At 44.2% G+C, this 24,986-nt stretch overlaps 1 protein-coding gene across 2 annotated transcripts in view; it reads left to right on the plus strand.

Moving 5' to 3' along the window:
* Positions 1-24,986, plus strand: part of PLPP3 (phospholipid phosphatase 3) — a 95,450-nt gene that overhangs the window by 23,306 nt on the left and 47,158 nt on the right. The window contains exons 1-2 of one of the 2 annotated variants that reach the window (XM_019501237.1): positions 9,304-9,309; positions 13,461-13,465. The exons of the other annotated variant lie outside the window; for it this stretch is intronic. Of the exons in view, the coding sequence (XP_019356782.1) occupies positions 13,462-13,465 (4 nt within the window). The 5' untranslated portion in view covers positions 9,304-9,309; position 13,461. Of the gene's footprint in view, positions 1-9,303; positions 9,310-13,460; positions 13,466-24,986 lie in introns of those variants that run through there. 2 annotated transcript variants of the gene reach the window in all.

The following is a 24,986-nucleotide window of genomic DNA, read 5'->3' on the forward strand; positions in this document are numbered from 1 at the left end:
AACAGGGACTCCCCCAGTGCCTGCTGGTCCCCTCTGACTAGTTTGTAACAGGCCACTAGATCCCCCCTCAGCCTTCTCTTGTGGAGGCTGAACAGGTTCAGGGCCCGTAGCCTCTCCTCATAGGGCCTGCCCTGCTGCCCCCTGACCACGCGACTGGCCTCCTCTGGACCCTCTCCATGTTGTCCACATCCCTCCTGTAGTGCGGCGCCCAGAACTGGACGCAGTACTCCAGCTGCGGCCTGACCAGTGGCGCATAGAGGGGGAGGATCACCTCCTTGGACCTGCTCAAGATGCATCTGTGGATGCATGACAAGGTGTGGTTGGCCTTCCTGACTGCATCCCCACATTGCCGGCCCATGTTCATCTTGGCATCAGTGATGACTCCAAGATCCTTTTCTGCCTCTGCACTGACGAGAAGGGGGTTCTCCAGCCTGTAGGTATGGTGTCGGTTGTTCCTCCCCAGGTCCAGCACCCTGCACTTGTCGGTGTTGAATCTCATCCTATTCTTCTCCGCCCACCCCTGGCACACCTGCCAAAAAGAATGGTGCTCACTAGGCTAAATCACTCAAGTGTGGGCAGTCCTCCACTGTCTTCCCACAGTTCCCTGTATGCCTAGAAGGATCCAATGGCTTAATTTACTATAACACAAACACCCCGGGGATAGGCCTTCAGGATTGGGTTGGGCTAATTTGGGCTAATCAGAGTCGGATCTGGATACAGATTATCCAAGTTAATTCTGCAGTGTAGATATATCTTTAGCAGGGTCCTGCCTCTGCCGACACTTATTCCTGTATTTAACATTGAGCATGTGAGTAGGTCCCTTGAAATGAATGAGTCAGGCCTACAGTTAAAACAAAACACATGTTTGTGCAGAATCAGGGCCTCAGTAAAGACTGTCTTATCAAGAACAGCAGATGAAATGCATCAGGTCTTCCCTTCATTAGATTAAACCAGAAAAGTGAGATTCGCCGGCTTGTAGTTGTGGGTGTAACTCCCACACGCAGTAAATTATGGGTCCTTCAACAGCTTTCTCCTCCAAATGCTGTTGTGATTGAAGCTGGCTACCACGAAAAGTAAGTGACAACATTGCCTCGCACCTAGAGGTAACTAACCCCAACATGATTTTATTGTAAACTTGTCCAAATTATAATTGTTTTGGAAACTTTTTATAGCTTTGCCCTAAGGTCTGATCGTGCCTGCGTGGAGTGTATATTAATTCCATACTTTCATAATATACTTATTCACGGTTTAGATGTAATTGCGTGATTTAAAATGCATGTGTCTGACCATTAAATTTAAAAAAGCTCAAGGAAAGCTCTTGCACACGATGGAGATATTTTCTGCTTCTCTAGCCTTTTTGATATAGTTGACGTTATTGCAGCCCTGCATTTGGGGTTGGTTTTATGCCATTTTCTTTAAACTCCGCTGTGGAGGTCAGTTCACGCTGTACAGAACTAGCGAACATGGTAGCCAGTGCCAGTTATCTTTCCCACCAGTGTTTACAGAAAAGTCCTCACTGTAGTACAAATGCAGTGGCCATAGCAACTGGCCAGGAACCCCAAACACTTGCAGCTAAGGAGATCTGAATTTGACGGCTTTTTTTTCTAGGGCCCTAGGGAAAACAGATCACCCTGATCCTTCTTTTCAAAGTGATATTTTCATGCGGGAAGCGTCTGTTAAAAATATCTCATTACGACAAAGCCCTAATTGATCATCTGCTGAATTCTTTTCAGGGGGTACCCTGGTGAGCTTATCATCTAAATAGCATCCTGCAGCTTGTCAAATAATTTGGGCCCAATGCATAGCTGGTATAAATTGGATTTACTCCTTTGCAGTACTTATGCATTGAGCTGTACTAGCTGAGGATCTGCTACATTGTAGTGAGAGACCAAGTTGATCATAAAATTATCTAAATTGTACGGCTTGTTTCTCGCCTGCCTGCATTACTTATGCATGTTACCAAGCGTTGCCAGATGTGACCGGACCCTCATTACTCTGGATACTGAGCAGGCATAAGAGTTAAAGAGACTACTCCTAACCCAGAAAACTTACAATCCAAACAGATCAGGGTGGGAATAAAGGTGTATTGTTCCCATTTTGTCCCTGGGGAACCGAGGCACAGAGAGATCAAAGGTCAAATCTTTAAAGGTGACTAGTGGGATTTTCAGAAATGCTGAGGCACCTATTGATTTCAGTGGCTGGTAGGCATTTAGTTGCTTTTGAAAATCCCGTTGGGCGTCTCACTGTACCTTGAGGCCCCTGAACAACTTCAAAACTTTGGTCCGAGGAGACTTGTTCAAGGTCACATAGGAAGCCTGGGGCAGATTAGCAAGGTCTGTTCCCGAAACCTTGGCCTTAAATGAGAAAAAACCTTACTAATTCCTCCTGAGATGAATGGCACTTCTATGCACGTATCAGGAAGAGACAGAACATTAATGTTTGACCAGCTGACGCTTTTCAAGTTTGCTAGTCTAAATGGCCCTTGTTTCACATTGACTTTGGAGATAGCAAGGAATAGGCATCGTGCCCATCAGGTCACCTTTTACATTTGGAACTAGCTTATCCAAATCACTAACAGAAGATGTGAGGTTTTCCTTGTTAAAGATCTACCCAGACATCAGTTAAGTGGTGACACAAAATACAAATGATTAATCCTCAAGAGAAATTATTTACTAAAGTTTTACCCTCCTTGTAATTGAGAAGCTACAGGCAGTCTCCATGGTTTGGTTAACTGTGAAGGCACTCGTGTTTTAGGGACCATATCTTTACTGAGAGGAGCGTTTGTAGGATCGGGGACCGTATTTCACTCAGATAAATGTGGATTTCACTGATAGTCCCAGAAGTGGATTTCTCTGGAGCTAGATTTCCAAATTTTCCTTGAATCCTGATTTCCAAATTTTTGTAACGCTTGGGTTTACCCAGCAGCTGTCATGCTGCTCACAGCTTCCACAAGGCAGTTAAAAATCAAGGTAACAGCAGCATTTTGAGTGAAGTGGCATGAAATATGGACCGGGTTCAGCATATTTCTGTGCCATTGTTGGAGCTCTATTCAGTGTGAAGCTGAATAGTGGAGTGATTAGCATGTGGGTGCGTTTCCAAAGCACTTGCCTGTAAGTTTTTTCTCAAAAGACAAGTTGGGCAGCATTTATTCTTCTGACTGAGCTGGCATGAATCTGACAAATACAGGCCCACAGAAAAGTCAAATAGTGTTTAAAGACGGTTTGTTTTGATACAATCTGCACTTTTAAGGGTAAAAAGAAGTTATCCAAAATCAGGCTCCTGTAACTATTGTAAATATATTCTGGATAGAAACATCTGCTATTCCGGAAGTTAGCAGATAGCCACAAGTATCAATCATGGGACCTGATGAGTGTATAATTATAATTATGGATGCTCATCCTCCAAAGTCATTTGCAGAACTTCTGTTTTCAAAAATACAGGAGTGGGTCCTTAACTCCAAAATCCACCTTTATTCACTTAACAAGAGAGACCAAAAGAGAAGAATAATGCAGCCCATGCAAATTCAGCTGCAGTTGAGAGCAAACTGTCTTCTTCCCCAGAGACTGATTAAAGTGACCTGATTGGGATTTCAAAGAGGAGGTATAACTGCTTTTTCATTTTGGGGGAATTACTCTTGTGTGACAGGGCTTTAAAAACTTTAGATCAAGTTTGGATGCTTCTGGAGAAGGTACACCTTTGTTAAACCTGAATTATGGGGCTCAGTGTGGGTGTTGCTGGAGAAAGTGCCGTGGCCTGTATTACAGCAGGGATTACACGAGGATCTGTACCTAGGAGTGAAAGCAGACTCCGCTTGCTGATCTGCGTGGAGCTGTGCCAGCGTCCATCCGCAGAGGACGTAGCCAGTCCCTTGTTTTAAGAATCGACTTATAGCATTGTAGTTCCTGTCTTTTGATCCCATTCCTTCCCTCCTGTCGCTTTCTCTTTGAGGAAATGAGTTGGAAATGAGTTGCTGGGGACTTGACCTATAACTAGGGCTGCTCTCCCCTGCAATATAGGTTGTAAAACAGTCAGTCTACATTTTCAGTTAGAGTATGGCAAACTGAAGTCAAGTGTGAGCGAAACCCGTAAAGGTCAGGCATTAAGGGACTGTCCTGTTCCCATAGCAGCCAAGGGCAAAAATCCCTAATTGGAGACGGGACGTCATGTGACCGCCATTCTGGCAAGGACAGGCCTTTTGCACCTGGGTAGTTGCAAAACACTTGCTGGAAACTCTGGTTCCACCTGTCTCGCAGTGGTTGGAGCCTGTGAGCACATTCACAATCGGGAAGTCAAATTGTTTGTGCAGTCATTCTGCATTGGGGTAAATGATTACCCAGGCCACGAACCAGGGGGAGAATAAGGGCCTGTACTTTACCTCACTTCGTTCTGCTCCAGTAGGGCTCGAACCATTGACCTGTGGGGGTTTTCTGTCTGTCCGGTGTTAAGGAAGTGTGCGAACAGTGGCTGATGCATATTCTGCAGGGAGCGGTGCAAGATTGAGGCACTCTGCTCTGAGACTAACAGGTTGTTTTTGGTGAAGTGCTTTGAACTGCGAAGTCTTGGATGCAAAGCTTTTAGCTCGGTGTCACACTAACTTCAAAGCCACACATGTAAATGAAGTGACGGTGCAGCTGTATGTATTACAGCACTATTCTGGGGCTCTTACTGAGGCTAGATTGATGCTTCGTCTACACTGTGGAGCTGCCACTGTTTCAGCTGCTCACAGGGCTGGGTCCCTCGGCGTGGACAAGGAGCTTTTTGGCCAACAGCTCCTTTCCAACAGAAGCGCTGGCATCGGAGGCCACCTTTTGCTGGCAGAACCGCATTGCCACCAGCGATGTTGCCAGCAGAAATGCACATCTGCAGAGCGCTGTCACGGAGGTCCAGCATGCAGGCAAGCCATTGCTTACCGTGGTGCTGAACAGAAGTGCCTACCCCATTACACACTGTTGGTAGCACTGCTGTTACGACATGTAAAGGTCCCAGCATAGACCAGAAACCTCTTCTTCTTGTGCTTGACAGATACATAGCAAGCGACAAGTCCCTGCCCCAAAGAACTTACAATGTAAGGCAAGGGTGTCAAACGTAAGGCCCCTCACCTATGCTAGAGGAGCCCCCCAGGGTCCAGGGGTCTTGATACCCCTGAGATAAGGGAACAACACATACAAGCAGGGAGAGATGGCAACCTGAGGCTAGGTGGTGGGGTGACTTACTTCCGGTCATTCAGGAAGCCCGTGCCTAAGAGCTGAACTCTGCACCTCCTGCATTAACCGCAGGTCCTGTCATGCAAAAGTTGCGGGGGTCTGTGATTGCATTTCTCCATGGGGAAGTGGCACTTTCCCCATTTACTTTTAAAGTTTTCCAACTTTGGAGGAAAACCTGCATTTTAAGCTTGTGGGTCTATCTTAACCTCCATCATTTAAGGCTGATTAAGGCTATCATTTAATCAGGAGAGGGGGGCGGTGAAATTTAGCTCTTCTGGTAACAATTAATGATTAAAGGGTTGTTTGAAGTAATTTTGCAATACTTTCTTCCCCCCCCCACCCTTTTTAACTTGAAACGAGTTCCTTAGCAATGTATGTGCCCCGGCACTGAGGTTTTGAAAGCTATTACAGGACCACAGACCTGCTGGCAGATCTTTCTGCTGCCAAGGCATCTAAGCTTTAAAAAGCATTGGGGGTTCAATCTCAGGATACGCTGATTTGGAAAGAAAGTCCAAACAAAGAGGCTTTTGAGCAGCGAGGCTGAGGCTTGGCTTCACTCGAGAGCAGTTTAGAGTTGGTGAAGCATCCGGGGGACTCGGAGAAGAGCAGAAATCCATGAGATGGATGCAGCGAAGTATAATGTTTCCTAACACAACAAGGTTTTGTTTTACAGGCGAGGGAATTGGCCGTTGGTGCTTGTCTCTCTTCTTTACCCATGTTGGAACCAAAAGGGATATTTGGGGGCTTTGCATTTTTTGGAATAATTAAAAAAAATTTTTTCTTCCCCCTCCCCTGCTCTCCTCACACAGACGGGGTTGTCTCCCAGTCTCCCCTGTAGGAGCCTGGCCTGTATTTCTGTCTGATTGCCCATCAGTCTTGTCATGATCCTGTAACATAGTCAGGAAAATCATTTCCATCACCACCACTGCTTGACTAAGAGTGTGACTACACCGCTTCCCCAAGGGCAGCTTCTCCCAAGCCCTACCTACCCACCTGCTCCCTCTTCTAGATGCCAACCCTGCAAATGCTGAGCTTCTTTGGGGACCACGCTGGACACCAAGGTCTTGAGAGTGACTGAGGGCGATGCCACTGGAGCAGCTTCCCTGCCGCATTTCTGAGTTTCGTGTCTTTGAGCAGGAGTGGGGGAGCAGGATGGGTTCGGGAGAGGGTAGACATACCCTAGGAGGAAGCTCCCAGGGCATCGTGGTAACAGGCACGTTATAACCAAGCAGCTGGAGGGAGAATGGTAGAAAAGGAGAAGGAATAAGAGGAAAGGGGTATTCTTGTCCTCTTTCTAGGATTACAGGAGACAGCAAAGAGAGATGAAGGTTCATCTGCATTCATCGGGAAGTAGAGAAATATATGCTTATCCGGGTGAGGACCAGATTATGCCATTACAGACGTACAGCTCCCAGCACAATGGGGCCTCTCAGAGTCACCACAATGCAAATAAATAACAATGATAGAAGAGGAGGGGGAGTGGGTGTGAGCGTTTGAAACGTTCCAGTTCAACCACCCAGTTATTTTTTATGGATCCCAGCTGGTTTGAATAAATGAGAACTGAACTGGTTATGACCCTTCCTAGACCTTGTTTGTTGTTTTGTAATTGTGGCCAGGGCAAAAACCCTGTCCTCCAAACCTGCAAGCAAATGTGAGAACTTGATATGTGGATGCACTTTTTCTGTCCTTCTTGTGGCACAGCCATGTCCCCCGCCTCCTTCCCCCGCCTCCTAGACATAGTGTTCCTATAAATTATCCAGGGAAAGATGGTTGGCCAAAGACTTGAGGCTTTAAAAAAAATCTCACTTAAATGGATTAGCAAGAGTACAAATTGGAGAAAACCGAGGTATCTAGAAGTCAAGCACAGGGAAGCAATAAAATATCAGGCCTGTGTTTTTTCCTTCCAGTTTATTAAAAAATTCTAATGATAAGTAAAAAGCTTTCATGACTGGACAAGACTTATGTCCGGTCAAATACACTGAAAGGTTTATTAGGAGAAAAAAAATGCAAGGGTTGAAGTATGTTGCCAGCCTGCTGATTTCAGCAAGCCTTGCAATTTTGCAAGGGGGAGGGAGCAGAGGAAAGTTCAAAAAGTGCAATCCAAAGACTGATTCCTCTCTGAAGATTAGAAAATGCAGAGGTTTGAAAATGGATGAGCAAAAAACCCCTGCATTTTTTAAAGGCATCAGAAACAGAACTAGAAGCAAACAGCTGCATTTTCAGCGAGATGTATGTGAAAGTTAGAAGGAAAAGTACAAAATCCTTCGTTAAGGTGGCTTTGTATGTTTAAATATACCTGACATGCCCAACAGGTTTTGGGGACCAAATTGTTTCAGGGACTTGGTTGGGAGCAAAGACCCACCGATGCCAATGAGCTTTTTGAAAATCCCACCCCTCGTATTTCTTCGTTTTGATTTCTGGCCGAACACATTAAGCACTTGCAACTTAGACATCCAATAAAGCTAAGGAACAGCAGCGGTTCTGCGCAAAAATTAACAATATTTGTTACTTCTTTTGCTTCATTTCCAGTAAGATCTTTTTTGTCAGAGATGACTTGCCCCATGCCTCAAGAGTTCACCTTTGGTCTGCTTGGTACGGGGAAATAGGTTCTGTGTTAAAGATCTCAAGTTCTAGTATTTCATATGTATTACCGTCAGGTCAAGTTCAGCATTCATTGAAGTCCATGGAAATCTCTGGCTGACTTCATTGGGAAAGGCCCAATATCAGGAGAGTCTCTATTTAGTTTTGAGATACGCTTTCGACATAATGCTGGAAGGCAACGTGGTCCTTGGAAGGATTGTATTCTGTCGTGTAGATACATGTTAGAAGTACATTTCAGTTGCTGCCCTCCGTTATACTTTAGTAACTAGATGTCAATAGGGTCATTTGGCTGTAAGAGGGCAGATTTCTTTTTAAAAAGCTGAGCTTTCTGAAAGTTACCGGAATATTTTTGAAAGTTAGTTCTATGAAGACCATTTGAAACCTTGATGTGCTTCATTCCAGATGTAAAACAAATGAAATGTAATTAAGAACCAATATTGCTAAATATCAAAAGAACAACACTGTGCCGTAGCCGTGTGAGTCCCACAGACAACAGTGTAGGTTCTTGCAAATTCTCTTTTTATCACAATTTTAATTTTCAACCCAGATCCGATACTGACAAGCCAGTTTATACAACCCCCAAATTGGAGGGGGTTTCATACGATGGAGATGCCAGTGGCCAAAAGATTTCATCATCCCAGAGCTGGTTTAAGCTAAGATTTTCAAAACAGGCTGGTGAATTTGTGTGACCAAGCAGAGGGGCATGATTTTAAGACTGAATCAGGCACCAATCTGGTGAAAATCCTTTAAAATATGTCAGATTAGACTGTCCAGCTCACTACTTGCTTGTGAAAAGTGTGGCCTTAAACGTTATTTTCTGGCACAGCAGCAGGGACATCTGGATATGACTAGGTAACCTATATCATGCTGGTAACCACTGAGGTTTGAATATCCTCAGGCTCACTTTACACACTTTTCTGTACAACCAGCATGGAAGTCTGTTTAAATGCTTTTACTGCCTGGCATCTTGTAGCTCTGAGCTTAAGAGCTTTTCAAAGTAAAGCTTAAAGCAGGTTACAGACAAGAAATATTACAGATAATAAGACAAACGAGGACATTTCCAGGAAGCAGGTGCTATCAGGTATGGTAGAATACGGAAACAATGGGGGCTGCAGCAATTTCATAACGGCTTTTATCTTTCCCTCACCACTGATGCTAAAATAATACAAATATTTAGATACAGTGATGTTCCCATTGGCTAAATGTTGTCTTGGACCCTGCGACTACCTAGAATATGTTCAACTTAAATAAGTGTAATGACACTGTTGATATAAAACAAATATTTTTCTCCTTGTTCCCAATTTGTTTAAAACAGGGCGCTCAGCAGCAATGCTGTTGACTTCAGCGGATCCCAGTTTTCACCCACTGTTCACTAATTCACTGCCTCACTAATTCCCCTGTGTAGGCAGCTGGGTGGTAAAACTTCCTCTGCGTGAGTACGCCCAAATGCACAATTTCTTCAGTGCACTACAGTATACTAGGATGTCGGCTGTTTTCTCCTCTTGTTTACAGGACTCTCTGAAGCCAGAACAGGGGAGAAAAATATTGTTGAAGTAGGGAAAATGTGACTGCAAAATTGCAGAAGCTGGCGGGGGGGGGGGCGGGCTGTGTAAACCAAAATTATCATCAAGTTGTGTTCCCATTTTGTTTTGGAAATGACTTAGATTTTAAGCTTTACATTTTCAGTGAATTTCAGTGGTCGGGCACGCAATCGTATTGTCTTCCTGCTGCATTGTATTGCTGTGGAGCATTTGACAGCCTGTTTGACTTGTGTGTTTAATATACGGCTTAACATGCCTACAAACCTACCTCTGAGCTTTGCTTGATCTGTCGGCGTCCTGGAACATCAAGCCCACTGGGAGTCCGAGGTCATGTCCTAGTAACACTAATCAGCTGTTAAATACACGTTATCATTTTTCCATTCTCTGGCTTCAAGTCGTCCAATGAATTCCCACTCTTTGCTTCCAGAATAGGTTGCCTCTTAGCTCTGAGACTGAGGCCAAATCCAAGATAGACACTAAAGCCCTAAACTTTTCACAGGCTATGCCTGGAGAAATAGCTTGGAAGGACAGTGACAGCACAACCTGTCAGCGCCGTGTTCGCATGACTTAGAGCTCACAAAGAAGATAACAGATTTCTGTGCTGTAGTTCTCACGCGTCATTGGTGTCAGGGTGCACCAGAAGTGGTTGGCTAGATAGAGACTGGCTATCAGAAGAATGCATTCAATCCAGCAACTGGAGGAGCACTAAACTAATTGTAGAAGAGTGTCAAATGGGATAAGAAAGAAAAAGCTTTGAATTTTAAGCAATGGAAAATCAGTTGCGACGGTAAACAGGGATGCTTGGATATCTCGATTACCACAGCCTCTTCAGATAACTGCAGTTGAGAGAATGACAAATCCTTACATCATAGCATATTTCCAAATAATTGCAGTTCTCAGTTTGTGTTCTCAGGGATAGTTATTAGGGCTGTGCGAAACTTCCCTGATTCAATTCGGCCCAATTCGATGGCCGAATCTCCGAAACCGAATTGAATCAGGAGGAGACCCTTTAATCGCTCCAAATCGAATCGGAGAGATTCAGTGATTCGGACATAGACACAGCTTTAAATGTTTTTTCTGCATACCTCAAGGTGCCAGGTGGCTCATGATCACTGCGATGGTGGGGTGGATGGAGCGTCCCACAGGAGCGTGGAGGCTCCCCAGCGTACTCGGCAGCAGACCTGGAAGTGGACCAGAAGCACTTCAGGTCCACTTCTGGGTCTGCCAGGGAGCGTACAGGGGGCTCCCCCTGTGCACCCCCCCTGCTTGGCAACTGGTGTCTCTTGGGTCTGGGGGTTATCCGGGGTCCCCTGTGGCCAATCACTGAGCTGGAAGGGTGGGGGGGCCCAGTGCACTCCCTGGCAGACCCAGAAGTAGACTGGAAGTACTACCGTTTCCTGGTTTGCCACTGAGCGTGTGCCCCCTCCTCCCCCCCCCCGTGGGATGCTCCGTCCGCCGCAGCGTCACAGCATTCACAAGTATGCGCTGGTACCTCAAAGTATGTAGAAAAAACATTTAAAGCTGTGTCTGTGGCCGAATCACTGATTCCCCGAATCAGCATCAAATCGTCAGATTTGGATTCGACCAAATTGAATGAGGGACAGTGATCTGAATCAACGAATCGAATCACCGTCCCCGATTTGGGCTGAATCCAAATTGAACAGCACCCCTAATAGTTAATGCCATAATGCCCAGATCTGATGGGTCTGGATTCCCACAAAGGAAGAGGATGCTTTCATCAAAAGAAGCCTATACCTGTAAAATAGATTCACTCTCTGAACCCACTTGAGTCTGTTGCCCGCTGCATGTGTAGAAGCAAATAGACATAGTTTCCCGAGTAATAGCTTGCTTAACTCCAATCATCAAAACCATCACATTCAAATCAATCTGCATTTTGCTTACTTAAATTACACTGAATCATAATGTCTTGAAGTGCTGGAAAGTCATAACTGGTTCATAATCATCAGTTAATACCCTTCTAGTTGCAGAACAGCTGTCTATATGCAAAATGCTTCGCTGAATGTTAGGTGGAGAATGCTTTGTTTGTTTGTAATAGGGTATCCCAACAGGGGAGGAGGCTGTTTAATACTAGGGAATGCAGTTTCGTGGGCTTGGATGAGGAGAAAAGATTAGTTTGCACTGTGTAATAGTGAGTGAAAAGGACGCTGTGCTGAGAAATAGCTGGTGAGGACTTCACTTGGATTTCTGGATGATTTTTTGGCTTTGGAGGGGGGAACGAAAGAGTGTTTTGTTATATACTGGAGTCATTTGTTTCCAAAGATCTGCATTAAAATTCTAATCAAGTCATAAAGAAAATGCATTTCATTGAGCCAATCTAGTTCCCAAGGAGACATTTGTCTAGAGAAATAAAACCCCCATTCAAAATAATGGCATGGCCATACTTGTGAAATAGCCACAGTGAGATGACTGAGCTTGTAACAGAGTTAGGACCTGATTCTTCAGCTCTCATTCAGGCAGGACTCCCACTGACTCTAGCAAAACCACACAAGTGTTGCCTGGGCACATATTTCAGGATCAGGCCCATTGATTTGTGGCCCATGAGCAGAAAGCACAGGGCCACTCGATCACGGTTCTTCTCTATGTATCCCAGGAGCATCTTTTTGCCATACCACCAATGGTTCCCTACCTTTCCAAAAAAATTAACAAACCTGTGATGTTTGGTATGTCCCTTGCATAAGTCTTGACATTTAGCTACCTGTGAATCTTCCAGCAGCATGTTAATTAGTTGCCCTTAATAGATTAGGATCTGGCATCAGGTCTGCATGTCATTACAAGCCACACACAGAAAGACATAGGCAGCGAACGAACTCCTGCCAAGTCCAGGCTCAGTTTGGGAAGCTTTTGAAGTGTGCAGGTCTTTCAGCATTTTGTATGGTAAGCATTGAAAAGCATCAAATTGTTCCTTTTGACAGGATTTTAAAAGGGCGGGTTTGTTGAATAATCAAGTCTCTTTAAGCCCCAAGCGAGAACTAGAACATCTATACGCTCGTCTCTAAATAAGGCAGCTCAGACTGGAAGCGGAGGACACGGCTTAAGAGCCATCAAAGTTCTTGTCCCTTTAGCGGGAGCTAGAAACTCTCGTTTCTGCGATGCCCTGCAAGACGAGCAACTGTGGTCTTTTATTTAAAAGCAATTCAAACAAACTGATCCCTGGTATGGCAAACACGCTTTTGTGCGACGGCTTAAAATAGACATCGTTTTAAGTTACAGTGCGTTCTGCGCATCAGTGTTATTAAGGTAGGTGGTAAAGGGGTTTCAGATTGTTACTGTCTGGGAAGAGAGTATACATTTTAATGAACTCTGGGAGCTGTATTGTGCAGAGCTGAATTCAGATGTCTTTTGTGCTTTCTCGTAGTTGCTGTGGCATTTGCTCAGTGCTTTGTCCCCGTGATTAGATTTCAGCCTGAGCGCTTCTCCTCCTCTTTTCATGTCTAATTTGACAAAGGGAGTTGTTGAGAAAAAAACAATTTCTATGAAAACCTACGAGTTTCAGGCAAACATACCAGGCTGATTTCATGGCAGTACCATGGTGAAGGGGAATAATGTTACTTGGCACTAAGCCCTTCAGAAAAAGTGGAGGGAACAGTGAAGTCTTTGTCAAAATTTACTGCAGTAAAGAAAAAGGGACTGCCATTCCCTTGGGCTTCTTTAACCTTTTTTCCCCAATTTATTCACACATTGCTTGACAGCAGGGCACTGCATTGTTACAAGAGGTCTGAAAAGGGAAGTTGGGAGTTATCCATTTTCATTTTTAAAAGAACACTATCCACATTGTGTCCCTCGAGTACAACCGAATCACAGCCTAGCTGTTGCCTGCTCCATTAGGATTCAGTGCAAACTAGGGCCTGATTCAAATGGTGGCAGGAGGAGGTATGTATGAAATGGCACGTTACATCTCTGGATGGCAAATGCAGCTGGGAAAAGTATCAACCCCCTGTAGTGTGAACTTTATTAGCAAGTAGGTATTTGCCACTGCAGTGTAGATCTCAGCTGCATTGTAATAGGGTCAGCTTGATAATGATAGGAAAATTGTGCCAAAATGTAAATTGGGTAGTGTCAAAGGTCCATACTACCTAGAGGTCCATCCTGCTAGCATGGGTAAAGCACACCAATTTCTGTACCCAGTGGCACACAAGGGAATAGCAAAGTGCAGTATCACATATGGCTGCCTTTGATTCTCCATTCTGAATAACCAGGTGCATATTTCCACCTAGGTCAGGTGGGGGCAGCCCTTGGCATAAATCTAGAACAAGGCTCATCCACATGCATCTGGGGCTCTTCTCAGAGGCTTAAATAATTTGCCACTATTCCTGTTAGGGTCTACCAAGGGTCTAATGTTGCCCTTTGCATATTTTGAAGCCATAGCTGCAGTGTCAGAAGTGGTTAGCATATTTTAGGTGATCACTTGAGATACCTGCAAAGGGCCTGGAATTACAAGCATTTAGGAAGTCGGTGTTTTTTGAAAAACCAAGGTCATTTAAGGTGCTTTCAGTTCGGGTACCCCAAAATGAAGCCATCCAAGATCAGTAGTCGCTTTGGAAAATCTTGAACCATAGACTTTTGATCATTTAAATCATTCATAGACTTTTGGTAATATAAGTCATTCATCAATAAATTTCCTAAGGATGCAGACAATTTGTAGAGGGGCAGGTAAGCCAGGTAGGGATGTATCCACCACTAGCAATGGCATGTGAGGGATTTTTCTAGTTCTCCAGATGGCTTTCTGTTATGGTATAAATGTTCCGGCCAGTTCACATGGGAGTAAATGAAAATATGCACATCATATCTATTCACTACGATGTCACTGTGTTTTGCAGATTGAACCTGCGTGCCATATGGCAATCCAGAAGAGTTAGCACTTCAGTATGCTCATTAGCAGAGGGTTCTTCATTCCTGGTTCAGATAGCTTGGCGAGGGCATGTGATTTTCTAATACTGCCCTATTCCCCATTTCACAGTAGTCCATGCCCTGAAAGCACCGTGGTTTCTGTAGAGACCTGGTTTACATGCAGGCATACAGGCAGGCCCCCCAAGACAGAAGTGCACCAGGGTTGGTATGAGAGAGGACTGGGCAAAGTCTGGTGGGGTCAGGGAGTTGTGAACGGTCTCCGTAATCTCTGTAAGCAAAGTCCATGTGGTCTGCAATCAAGAAAGCGATCACGGACTTCCGTAAGACCCTCACACTAATACAAATATGGGTTTTTCATATATTTGTTTACTTGGGACTGGTCTATATTCAGCATAAAGCTATTTTAGTTAGGGGTGTCTTCTTTAAGTATGCTAGCCATACCAGTACAGTCCCAGTTATACTGATATAAAGGTACCTTGTAACAGTATAGTTTACCCCTTATCCCGCATGGTAGTAATCTGTACAAATATAACCAGCTGCGTGGCAGTACAGCTGCATTCAACAGATGTGGATTGTGCCAATTTAACCATTCTGCTTTCGTTAAACAGTACGTCTCCATGTGGACACAGCCTGTTAGACTGTCATCCAAAGTCCATAGAGGTCAAACACTTACTGACTTCAGTGGGCTTTATATCGGCTCCATCTGTGCCTGTGGTTTTTCCATCATTGGTACTACTTGTTGTTTCTTGGACTGGTCGGTGGAAAACACATTAAGCCTTGATTACGTGGGAAGGGGGAGAAGTTTTATTTCCTGTTAATCATAGGGGTCAGGTAATACCATTTTCTTCTGGGGAGCTTCCAAAAAGTAGTATATCTTCTTTTTTTTTAAGAAAAGCATATCACATAAGACAAATGTATGAAGAGGAAATACATTATGAATTAAAAGGGATTAGTGAACTTTTAAGTAGAAGGTCAAATGGGATTTTTTGGGCTACAAACTTTTTTAGCTTTCAGTACTTGTATTCAGTTACAGAGTTATATCCCTCCATTATTTGTGCAGGTGGCTACTGCTTCAGATCTGATGGTTTCTGCATTTACAATAGGCACATTGACAGAACTGGGTCAGGAAGCTGTTCACCTAAGATCCAGCACTACAGACATGGGGTTTGTCTTCTGTGGAGTGGGCTGGAAAGGGGCAGTTGCTCTGAAAACATGCTTAATTACAGCTGAAATGCTTGGCTAGGAAGCTCAAGGTGGGAAAGGACGCTTTGGAGAAAAAACAGATGAAACAGAAAATGTATTTTGAAAAAGGGCTGGAGATGTCAAGGTGAGCCAGCTCTTTCCAGGGCATAAGCATTGGCCGTATTGCTGTTGCAAATGGAACTTGCTGAACTTCAGCATTTAGACTGGTTGATTTCGATTTAATTTCCACTCCTTTTCTTTTCAATCTTTGGTGGGGAGGTCCTAATGAGTATAATGGGACAAAGAGCCAGAGCTTGTAGCTTGTGCTAGTTGACAGAGATATGCTGAGCTACAAGAGACTCCTGGATAAGTTTTTTTTTTTGTATCTATGAAGGGTCAGATTCATTAACCCTTCCATCAGTAGTCCTATTAAAGTTAGTCCATCAGTAAGGGCTGATGGACTGAGATTAATTTTGCCACCATTCGTTCCATGCCTATACCTCCAGTGGCTTTTGATAGCAGGACCAGGCCCACTATTTCAGTTACAAATTTTTCTACTTGCAGAGGTGGGGCATGATTCCCATTCATGTTCATAGAAGTAATGTGTATCGAGGGAAGAGCAGATGAGGTTGTCTATAAAGGAAAGCTCCGAAACTTCCTTCAAAGATTCAGCCCAGGCCTTTCAGAAGGCCTTTTCTTTGGTGGAATTTCTTCGCCCCTCCCGGCTCGCCACATCATGAACTTCATCGGGGGATTCCAGTCCAGGGCTCTTATTGTGGTTTCGGTCCCTTCCATTAGAAAGGAAAGTCATAGTAGAGCAATTTATACACAAACACGAAGAAGTCATGATGAAGCAAAGCTCCTTCCAAAATTCCACCGACCAGCATAGCGAACTGCGCTAATTGAAAACAGAAGGGTCTCCTTGGTGTATCTTTTATGCAGTATATTTTCCATGACTGTTGGACACTTTGCAAAACCATTTGAAAAAAACAAGTATTCCCCTTCCTAGTGAGGTCAGTTGTGTCATATCAGCTTTTACCTTCCAAAGATTTAGATTTATAGAAGCACTTGGTAAGATCCTGTTACATTTTAGTGCTTGCTTTCATTCCTCTAAAATGCTGTCTTCGTTCCCATCCACTTTATCATTTGTAATGTCTGTTATACTCACCTTCTAGAAAATATGCTTGCCTTTCAGCATGGCCTTAGCTTGTTTTGAACCCAGAGTTTTGTATTTATCTATGGGTCAGACAGGACCTTTTGGGGTGCGGGCGCTCACGAGGGCAGGATTGCTACCACGGGGTCTGTCCACTGCGCTGGTCTCCTCCCCACCAGAACAAGTCACCCATAGACTTCAGGAAGCCAGATGAGTCTGCTTCTGGGGCTCCCGATGGGAGAAGGCTGCGAGGACCACACTGGACAAGACTAAGTGGCCTGGGGGCTGAGGAATGCCAGACATCCTGCTGTTCTTCTGAGCCAAGTACGCAAGCCAGACCTGCAAACTGGTGACTGGAGAAGAATCCAAAACAGTCTGCTTTGTAAGATACTTTGCAGGGCACCTGCTGCAACACTGGCAAGTTTACATACCACCCTACTCACACCCATAGGCTATGGAGATGCCGGGATCCTAGAAGGTCCTGAAATGCTTCTGGGATAAATACCATCTGCACAACGAGACCCTGGCAACCCTGCCGAACCACTGTAAGATGCAGGAGGTGGTAAAGGCCATAGATGTTGTGTCACCCATGGAGTTACTGTCCAGCGACAGCAGCCAGGCTATGCAGGAGCAAATCTTCCACAAAGACCTGCAGAAGGAGCAGGGGTTTGGACTGGCAGGTAGCACACTGGGAACTTCTCATGCAGGCTTGGAAGAACAGCGAGGGGCAGAGGTCCATCAGACTGCCCTAGGCAAACCTGCTGGTGTAGGACTGAAACCCCCTGTGTTACTGTCCCTTCACAGTGTGCAGGAAAATAATTGTACTCCTCCGGATGATGACAGGGTTCAAGAACCGGACCAGACAGGCATTGCTGTTCGGTCATTTGACCAAGCAGCAAGGAACTCCAATAACCCCCTTTGACCAGGTTGTCTTCAGGAGAGCTATGTGAAGAACTAGGAACCTGTTCATAAACGGACAGACGAAGCCCTCATTCGAGGACTGCATCAAAATGGGACCGATGCAGGGTTGCTACAGAAAGACAGTTGAAGACGACAGGGAGGAGATGGTGGAGACCATACGGAAGAGAAAGGACTGGCAGATTATTCAGGGGCAGGACCACCACCGGAGAGGGTGATTGTAGAGATGACGGTGGAGACAATGACACTAACAATGCTGATTACGATGATGATGCAAGGACTGGGGAAACTGGTGGAGGATTGGGAGGGTGTTGTGGGAAGGAAGGGGAGCACTGAGTCAGTCCTTCGTGTGATTATGATGGGTAAAGATGGTGGTGGACATGCAGAAGCAGTGTGCACGCCACTGTTATTGTAACAGGACTGAGAATTTTGTCATGAGACAGATTTATAGAGATATAGATAGATTTTTATATAGAAATACATTTTAGCAAAAAAAAAAGAAGAACCTTTTGCTCATATTAACGCATTTTAGGCTGTTAAAAATTAAAACAGTTTTAATGCAAGGCTGTCTTAATACTAGGAATTGAAAAACTCCTAGGAGGAATATCTTACTTCACTGCTTGAAATTCCTTCCTAGATCATCTTTGACTGTGTAGTAGACCTCGGTAAATAGGCAACAAGTGCTTTTAAAGACTGCCCTAGTTAATGGCAAAGCTCCTGTTGGTTTAATTGAGAACAGGAAAGTGAACGGCCCATAGGAGAGTGTAGCACTGTCTGCTGAAGCTTTGAAACAGTTTGCATTGTAGTGTTTCAGATTCCAGCGAACGGCAATGAGTTGCCATTTGGTTTAAATGTCTTCTAACCAGTGTCTTTTTTGAGTTACCAGCCAGGAACGGCTGCACTCATAACTGCTTTTCAGGATTTAACCATGTTATATTGAAAGGCCGCTTGCTATCACCTTCTGAATAAATGCACCTGACCAATAAATAGAGACATCATTTACCTTGAGCTCCGGTCCTTCTGTGGTGTTCCCAACACCATGTTGGAGACACTGTCACTTCAGAAAGACCCGCGTACACATGGATTGTTGGTAACACATTGCGTGGTGAAACCGGAGTCACAAATATTAGACTTGTATGCAGAGGCGACCCGAGCAGGGAAAGCACAGGGCCCGGGCAGTTGCCCCGTTTTGCCCCACCCTAGGGACGGCCCTGCTTGTATATCTAGCTTCTGAATGCTCTTTCCTTCCAGGCGGTATGTTAACCCACTGGCAATATCCAGTGAAAGACAAACATTGCTCAGGACCCTTGTTCTTAAATAAAAAGGCAGATAGTGTCACATCTGGATCAAAATCTTCTTTCCCATCGGGGAACCTCCAGGGCTCTATAGCAGATGGCAGTCTCATGAGTGAATAGCCTCTCTATGCTGTTAAGTTGAACTGAAATTATGATGTCACTACCTATTGGCTCACTTTCATTTTATTAAAAACAGGTGAAATGAACTGTCACCCTTTTGATAGGCAGGAAGGATGCCAGACAGACAAGACACAGAGAGGAGCAAAGGTTAGTTTGAGTAGTATAGGAGAATCTATTTCACAGAAAACAAACTACTAAAGCCTGTACATTTCAGTTCAAATCGACGTAACATGTCTCAGGGCTTAAATCTGGCTTAAATTTAGTGAAGGCTTTGTATAGGATCTTCTGTGTTCTGAAGCAGGTTTTAAAAATAAGTCATCTCTATTCATTTCCATAGGACTTTTCCACAAGGACTAAGATAGGCCTATGGGACTGCTGGCAGCTGAAGGAATAACAGATTGAGCAGCAATTAAAAAGGGAACCAAAGCTAGTTTTAAACTATTAGTAAATAAAGTAGTAAATTACTATTGGTAATTAGGTATAGGATTCCATAGGAAACTCAGGGAAGTAGCTCCCCATGTTCCATTGAAATTCAGCAGTAGTTGGGCACCTGTAAGAATTCCAGTTTTATAGCCCATTTTAATACCCCCTGTAGTGAAAAGGATCCCTCCTATAAAGTTCACTGGGCCTTGGATCAGGTATTGGATCAGACTTGGTTGTTGCTGTTGATCAAAACGGCCCGGTTTTTGTTGTATTTAAAAGAGTAATAGTCCCCTTGCGAGTACTGGTATGGCAGGAATCGTGGATGAGGCTTGACTTGAAGGAGGGACCTTTATACTGAATTCTTGTAAAGACATTTCACATTACCAGCAGTCCTTGCTACCGCTTTCCTCGCGTGGCAGTTCTTCCAGGAGGGTTAGGTAAAGCCTCAGTAAGAACTTTCCTCCCATCTGCCCCCTTAATCTCACCTATATTTTATCCAGCCTTAAAAAACAAAGAAATATTGTGAGGCTTGGCTAAGGAATCTGATACTCCACTCAGCCCTAATGAAATTATTTAATGATCTCCTTCACCATTTAGGCAAGATTCCCTAAGGCAGTGAAACCGTAAAAACCTGCCTGGGGTCAGGACTACATATATTATAAAGCAACTACAGTGAAGAATATCTGCAGCAAAAGCTCAGGAGCAATTATGTACATTTTGCTGAGGTGTCCATAGTGGGAAATACAATTTTTTGCTGACCTGTGGTGTCGAGAGAAAGCAACAAGAGTAAGGAGTCTTCTAAGGATTTGGAGAAAAAAAGCACTTCAAAAAAGAGGCTCTGTTTAATTTAGTGCAAAGGTGAAGCTTTGGCTGGGAAGATCAGTACTCCATGCTGGGTCATCACAGTGACACCTCCCTTATGACTCCATCAATGGGGGGCCAATGAAAGCTTATCTTGTTTTTTTTCTCTCTTTCATTTTTTTTTTTTAAATCTGAACAAGTGTTAGCTTTTCAAAGAGTTTCAAAGCACTGAACCCAACACAGAGTCCTTTCTTTAGCCTTTTCTTCACATTTGAAGCTGGTCAGTGCGAGCATATTTTTGTCCCCTGCTGTGTCATGTAGGTTGTGTATCAGTGTCAGGAGTCATGGAAAAGCAATTGATTGTTGTTTAAAAGGTATTAAAACAAGGAAAGAAAGATTGTGAAATCTGGCTGGCCTCCCTGATGGACTTTATTCAATGTAAAGACAAATACGTTAAAATCCTTTACTGAAATATCTTAACATGGGACACCAACCGCTAGGGGTTAGGAAGTCACTTTGACTTCCTCCCAACAAAAGCAACATCATTTTTCAGTCTTCAGCCACCCCCCACCTCCCAGTCCTTTAGTACCTATCACGATTCATTAATATCCACACCTGCTTCACACTGCCCTTCTCCCAAAGTCTCATCCAACTATAGATGAAATCAATGGAGAAACTCCTACTGATTTCGGAAGTGCAGATTCTGGCTTCAAAGAGGTTTCTGTTCTGTTTGTGGTCTGGAGCAAAAGATCACAGGGCTGTCCATTTGGCTCTGCAGGCTAGCTCCAGATCACAAGGCTTATCTGCTGCTGATTTGAGTTCCCAGTGGTGACCAAAGACCCCAAGTTCAGCAGTGGGCAAAGGTCTGCAGGGGTGAGCAGTGGCTTTCACTCCCTGGTTTCTAGAGGCCCACCTACATAGCAGCTCCAACAGCTTCACTGACAAGCCCTGCAGGCTGCAGTAACCCCTTGTGAGCCACCAGCTGGACTGCCCCATTTCGTTGCGTATCTAAATGAAGGGTATCGCACTGAGAATTCAGCGCTGCCTTGTGACTTTAGCAACCCTTTTTGTACCTCTGGGGATAAAAATACCCTGCACAGGTTAGGATGGTCTTGCAGTTAATGTTTTGAACTAAGAATCATGAGAACTGGCTGAATTTCCCAGCTCGTCCAGAAATCTGTTGTACAAACTCTCTGTGGTTCAGATTTGATGTTCTGGGGGGGATAACGGCATTCCCTGTCATATAAGGGCATTGTATGGACAAATTGAGGAACAAAGTGTTCTTCCTCTAGTGAAGTCATGTTGCCTTGAGGCCCTTAAATATGGTCTGCATACCATGAACTAGGCATCCAGGATGAAGCTGTTATCATTAATGAGACCATGATCCCTTTCTGCTGCAGGAGTGATAGAGGGAAGATGCATGGACCTCAGGATGTCCAGTGGAACTGAAAGCATGGGAAACTCAATTAATGGATGGAAACACTTGCCAGAGATGGCTTTTGGGTAGAGTGACCCACTCCCTGGGTATAATTTTCTGCCTTCTGGGTTGTTCTGCCTGCTGTGTAGAATAACCAGTGACTTTAATGCAGGCATGGGTGAAATGTGGTCCGCGGGCTGGATGCGGCCCACCAGGCCATTCTATCCAGCCTGCAGGGGCCCTAAAAATGTAGGAAATCAATACGTATCTGCCCCTGGCTGCCTGTCATGCAGCCCTCGATGGCTTGCCAAAACTCAGTAAGCGGCCCTCTGCTCAAAATAATTGCCCGCCTCTGCTTTAATGTGTATTCTTTTCTCATAACTGTTTTCTACTAGCTGCGCCCTTTGCTTTTGTTACTCTGAGGACTGCTGGACTTATCATATAGGAATGTGAAGCAGGGATGGTGAGTGATTTGATAATGTGGTTGCCTTAGGAGGATAGCCAGATCTCAGATTCAGTTCTCAGATGCATTGTTGTTCAGGTGAAAGCATCTATGCAAACCTCCCAAGTGCAAGATTTGGGCTTGCCTTTCATTCTCTTTATATCGGCACCAGGACAGAGCAATGGAGCCTGCGCTCAGGACCTCTCTAAGCCATCTTGGCTGCTTAGTTGCTGGGTTTGGGCATGAGCAGAGCTGGGACTGAGTGGGCAGGACTTGGCAGCGGTTCTGGGCTTGGCAGGGAGACGGAAGGGATCTGGGGTTCAACTCTCTGCTGAAATAAGATGATACCCTATAACGTCTTTCTAAGGGAGCCTAAAGGGGCCTTTCCCTTCTCTTCATTTTCTGTGTTCTTCTAGATTTTCATTTCTTCTGCAAAACCCATTCTTAGGTGGCTGCTGGCACTAGTACAAGCTGCCCTGGGTTGTAACCTCAGTACTTAACCGTCATCAGAAAGTGAGTTGGTTCCAGAAAGCGTCGGTGATGACACTGAGCACAGATTGTCTAAGTGACTGAGAGATAACCTCTTGCAAGAAGAGCTATCTTTAGCATGGTATCTGGCAGCCACTGTCTTCAGTACAAGAAGGGTGTCTTCTGTCACTTGGATAATTACAGCTGAAAGAGCAGCCTCTAACCCCAGGGTATGTTATGTCTTCTAAGCAGTATCCATTCAACTATTGAGGGTATGTTTATGTTTCTAATCTCAAAAAAAAAAAAGGGGGCGGGGGATCTGAGGTTACTGTTCTACTGGAAAAATGTCAAGACTCGATTGGCAATATCCCGCTAAACCACAAGTTTGTAGGAGAGAAAACAAAACCATTGGATTTTCTAAACTATGCCTATGTGCATTTTAAGAAAACATACACAGTACAGGCCAGTCATGCTCTTATTATAGCTGTGGCAATCATACATATAATTGAAACGCGGCAATACTACCCCATGCTGTTCAATGAATGAAGGAAAAACAAATCTTTATTATTCCAGGGTTCACATAATGCACAGGAACACCATTGTCCTTTTTTTTTTTTTTTAAAGCCAGTTTTAGCTTTCAGATCTTTTTTATTGTCTGTGGGAACATGTGTTTTACAGACCTGTCATGTGAAAGCTATTAAAAAGAGGAACTGGAAAAATAACAATAAGCCACGTAACTATGGTATGTCTACTCCCCAAGTGTTCAACTGTTGTTACGGGTGCTTCAAGTGGGTATGAAACCGGATCGCACCAAGCAGCATTAGCATTGCTGTTGCAATTTTTCATTGGGAAACTAAGGATTTTTCAAGTAGCCTATTAATATCATATTGCTGGCTTAAGAGAGATGTTTCAGGGCCAAGTTGGCTGGGTTTCAAAATATTTAGGTAGTGGAATGAAGATGAGCTGGAGCAAAACAGATTGTCCATTTTACAGAGCCTGGATCTGTGTGTTTACTCTTACCAGTTTCCAGTATTTTTAGAGAAAATTGTGCTTGATATTCTGAAGCAGCATGTTAATTTATGGTCTCCATTATAGCCTGGCAACTGGGAAGACAGTTCAGCCTTATTTATGTATGTGTGTGTACAGAACAGAGTTAAATGTTTCACGTTACAGATAGCTTTTCTTTGAGGCTATCAGAAAAAAAGTCATAACTATAGATTAGGCAACTCTGTTAAAGTGAAATGAAGGGACTTCAAAATGGTTTACAAAAAATAACTGCATTATTTACACGCAAATGGAAAACATTTTTAGAACAATGCTTTAATTTCGTCTGTCTGGGCAAAGTCCCTGCTAATTAACAGCATAGTCGTTTATGACAACTGTAAAAATTTGCTCTGGGCAAATCAAGTCAAAACCAACGAGCGACATTTCTTAATTTCAAAGAAACAAATCCAATCATTTAAAAGCGGCAAGAGTGTAAATACAAACCACAGACTCTTAACCCTTTTAGTGGTCAATAAATATCCTGTGACCCTTGCTGCAGCAGTATAGGTGTTATTCATGGTGTTGTGACCAAATGCCGCCTGGGGTAATTGCATTTTCTTAACTAAATGAGTTCCCCCTGTAGTTTCAGGCAGAAGTAGGTGAGGGGTTTCTACTAGCCTGTTGTGTAGTGTGGCTGTACACTGTTAAGACTGTTTTGGTTTTGTCTCAACTGGGCTGCAGTTCACAGATGGGAAACATTTTCCCTGCAAATGTAGATTGTGAATATCTTTGGGTACAGATGTATCAGACATTGGAAAGCAGGTGGGGCATGGGTCTGTTGTTACTGTTTCATCTATCCATTGAATACAGGAGCAAGTGAAAGCTAAACGGCAGTATTGCACTACCACTTTCATTCAGGGGTAATTCACTGTAGCTGGGTTTCACCTGGTGCAGGAGAGGTGTGCTGGCACAGTTATGATGAATTTGCTCACCTGCATGCGTGCCCAGCAAGTCCTGCCCCAGAGCTGAACATAGTGTAATTGTTCATCTGTCCAGACCAGTTGCAAAAGGCTCCTCAGACTCTACAATTCTTACATCAGATGTGCCATTATTTAAGTCGGTGGCAAAGCACGCGGGGAAACTGAGGCACATCGAGCCTTAACCGCCTTGCCCACGATCATACAGTGGAGTTGGCAGCTGTGAAAGAGATCCAGTCCCCTACTCTCACTTTGAGACACTGCTACATTTTTCTGAAATAGTATTATAATATTGCGGCAACGGTTGCCTTATACCAGTGGAACAACCACAGTGACCTTTCTTTCGTTAGCTTGTGTCACAACCAGTTTCTCTTTGGTTGTGATGGGGTGTACAGGCAACCCCCAATTAGTGCTCTTAATTGGTTCCTGAAAACCCGAGCGTTAAGCGAAACCAAAAGTTTTGAAGACCCAAGATGGCGACCGCGAGCATTATAACGAAACTCACTGAGTGGGGTTCAGAATAAGAAAAGATAGCTCTGTAGATGTCTATATGTGTACCTTCTCCTACCAGCAAGCAAGCTTGAATTGGAA

The sequence above is a fragment of the Gavialis gangeticus genome, unplaced genomic scaffold, assembly GCF_001723915.1.
Source record: "Gavialis gangeticus isolate Ggan-Ray unplaced genomic scaffold, GavGan_comp1, whole genome shotgun sequence".
Classification (NCBI taxonomy): domain Eukaryota; kingdom Metazoa; phylum Chordata; order Crocodylia; family Gavialidae; genus Gavialis; species Gavialis gangeticus.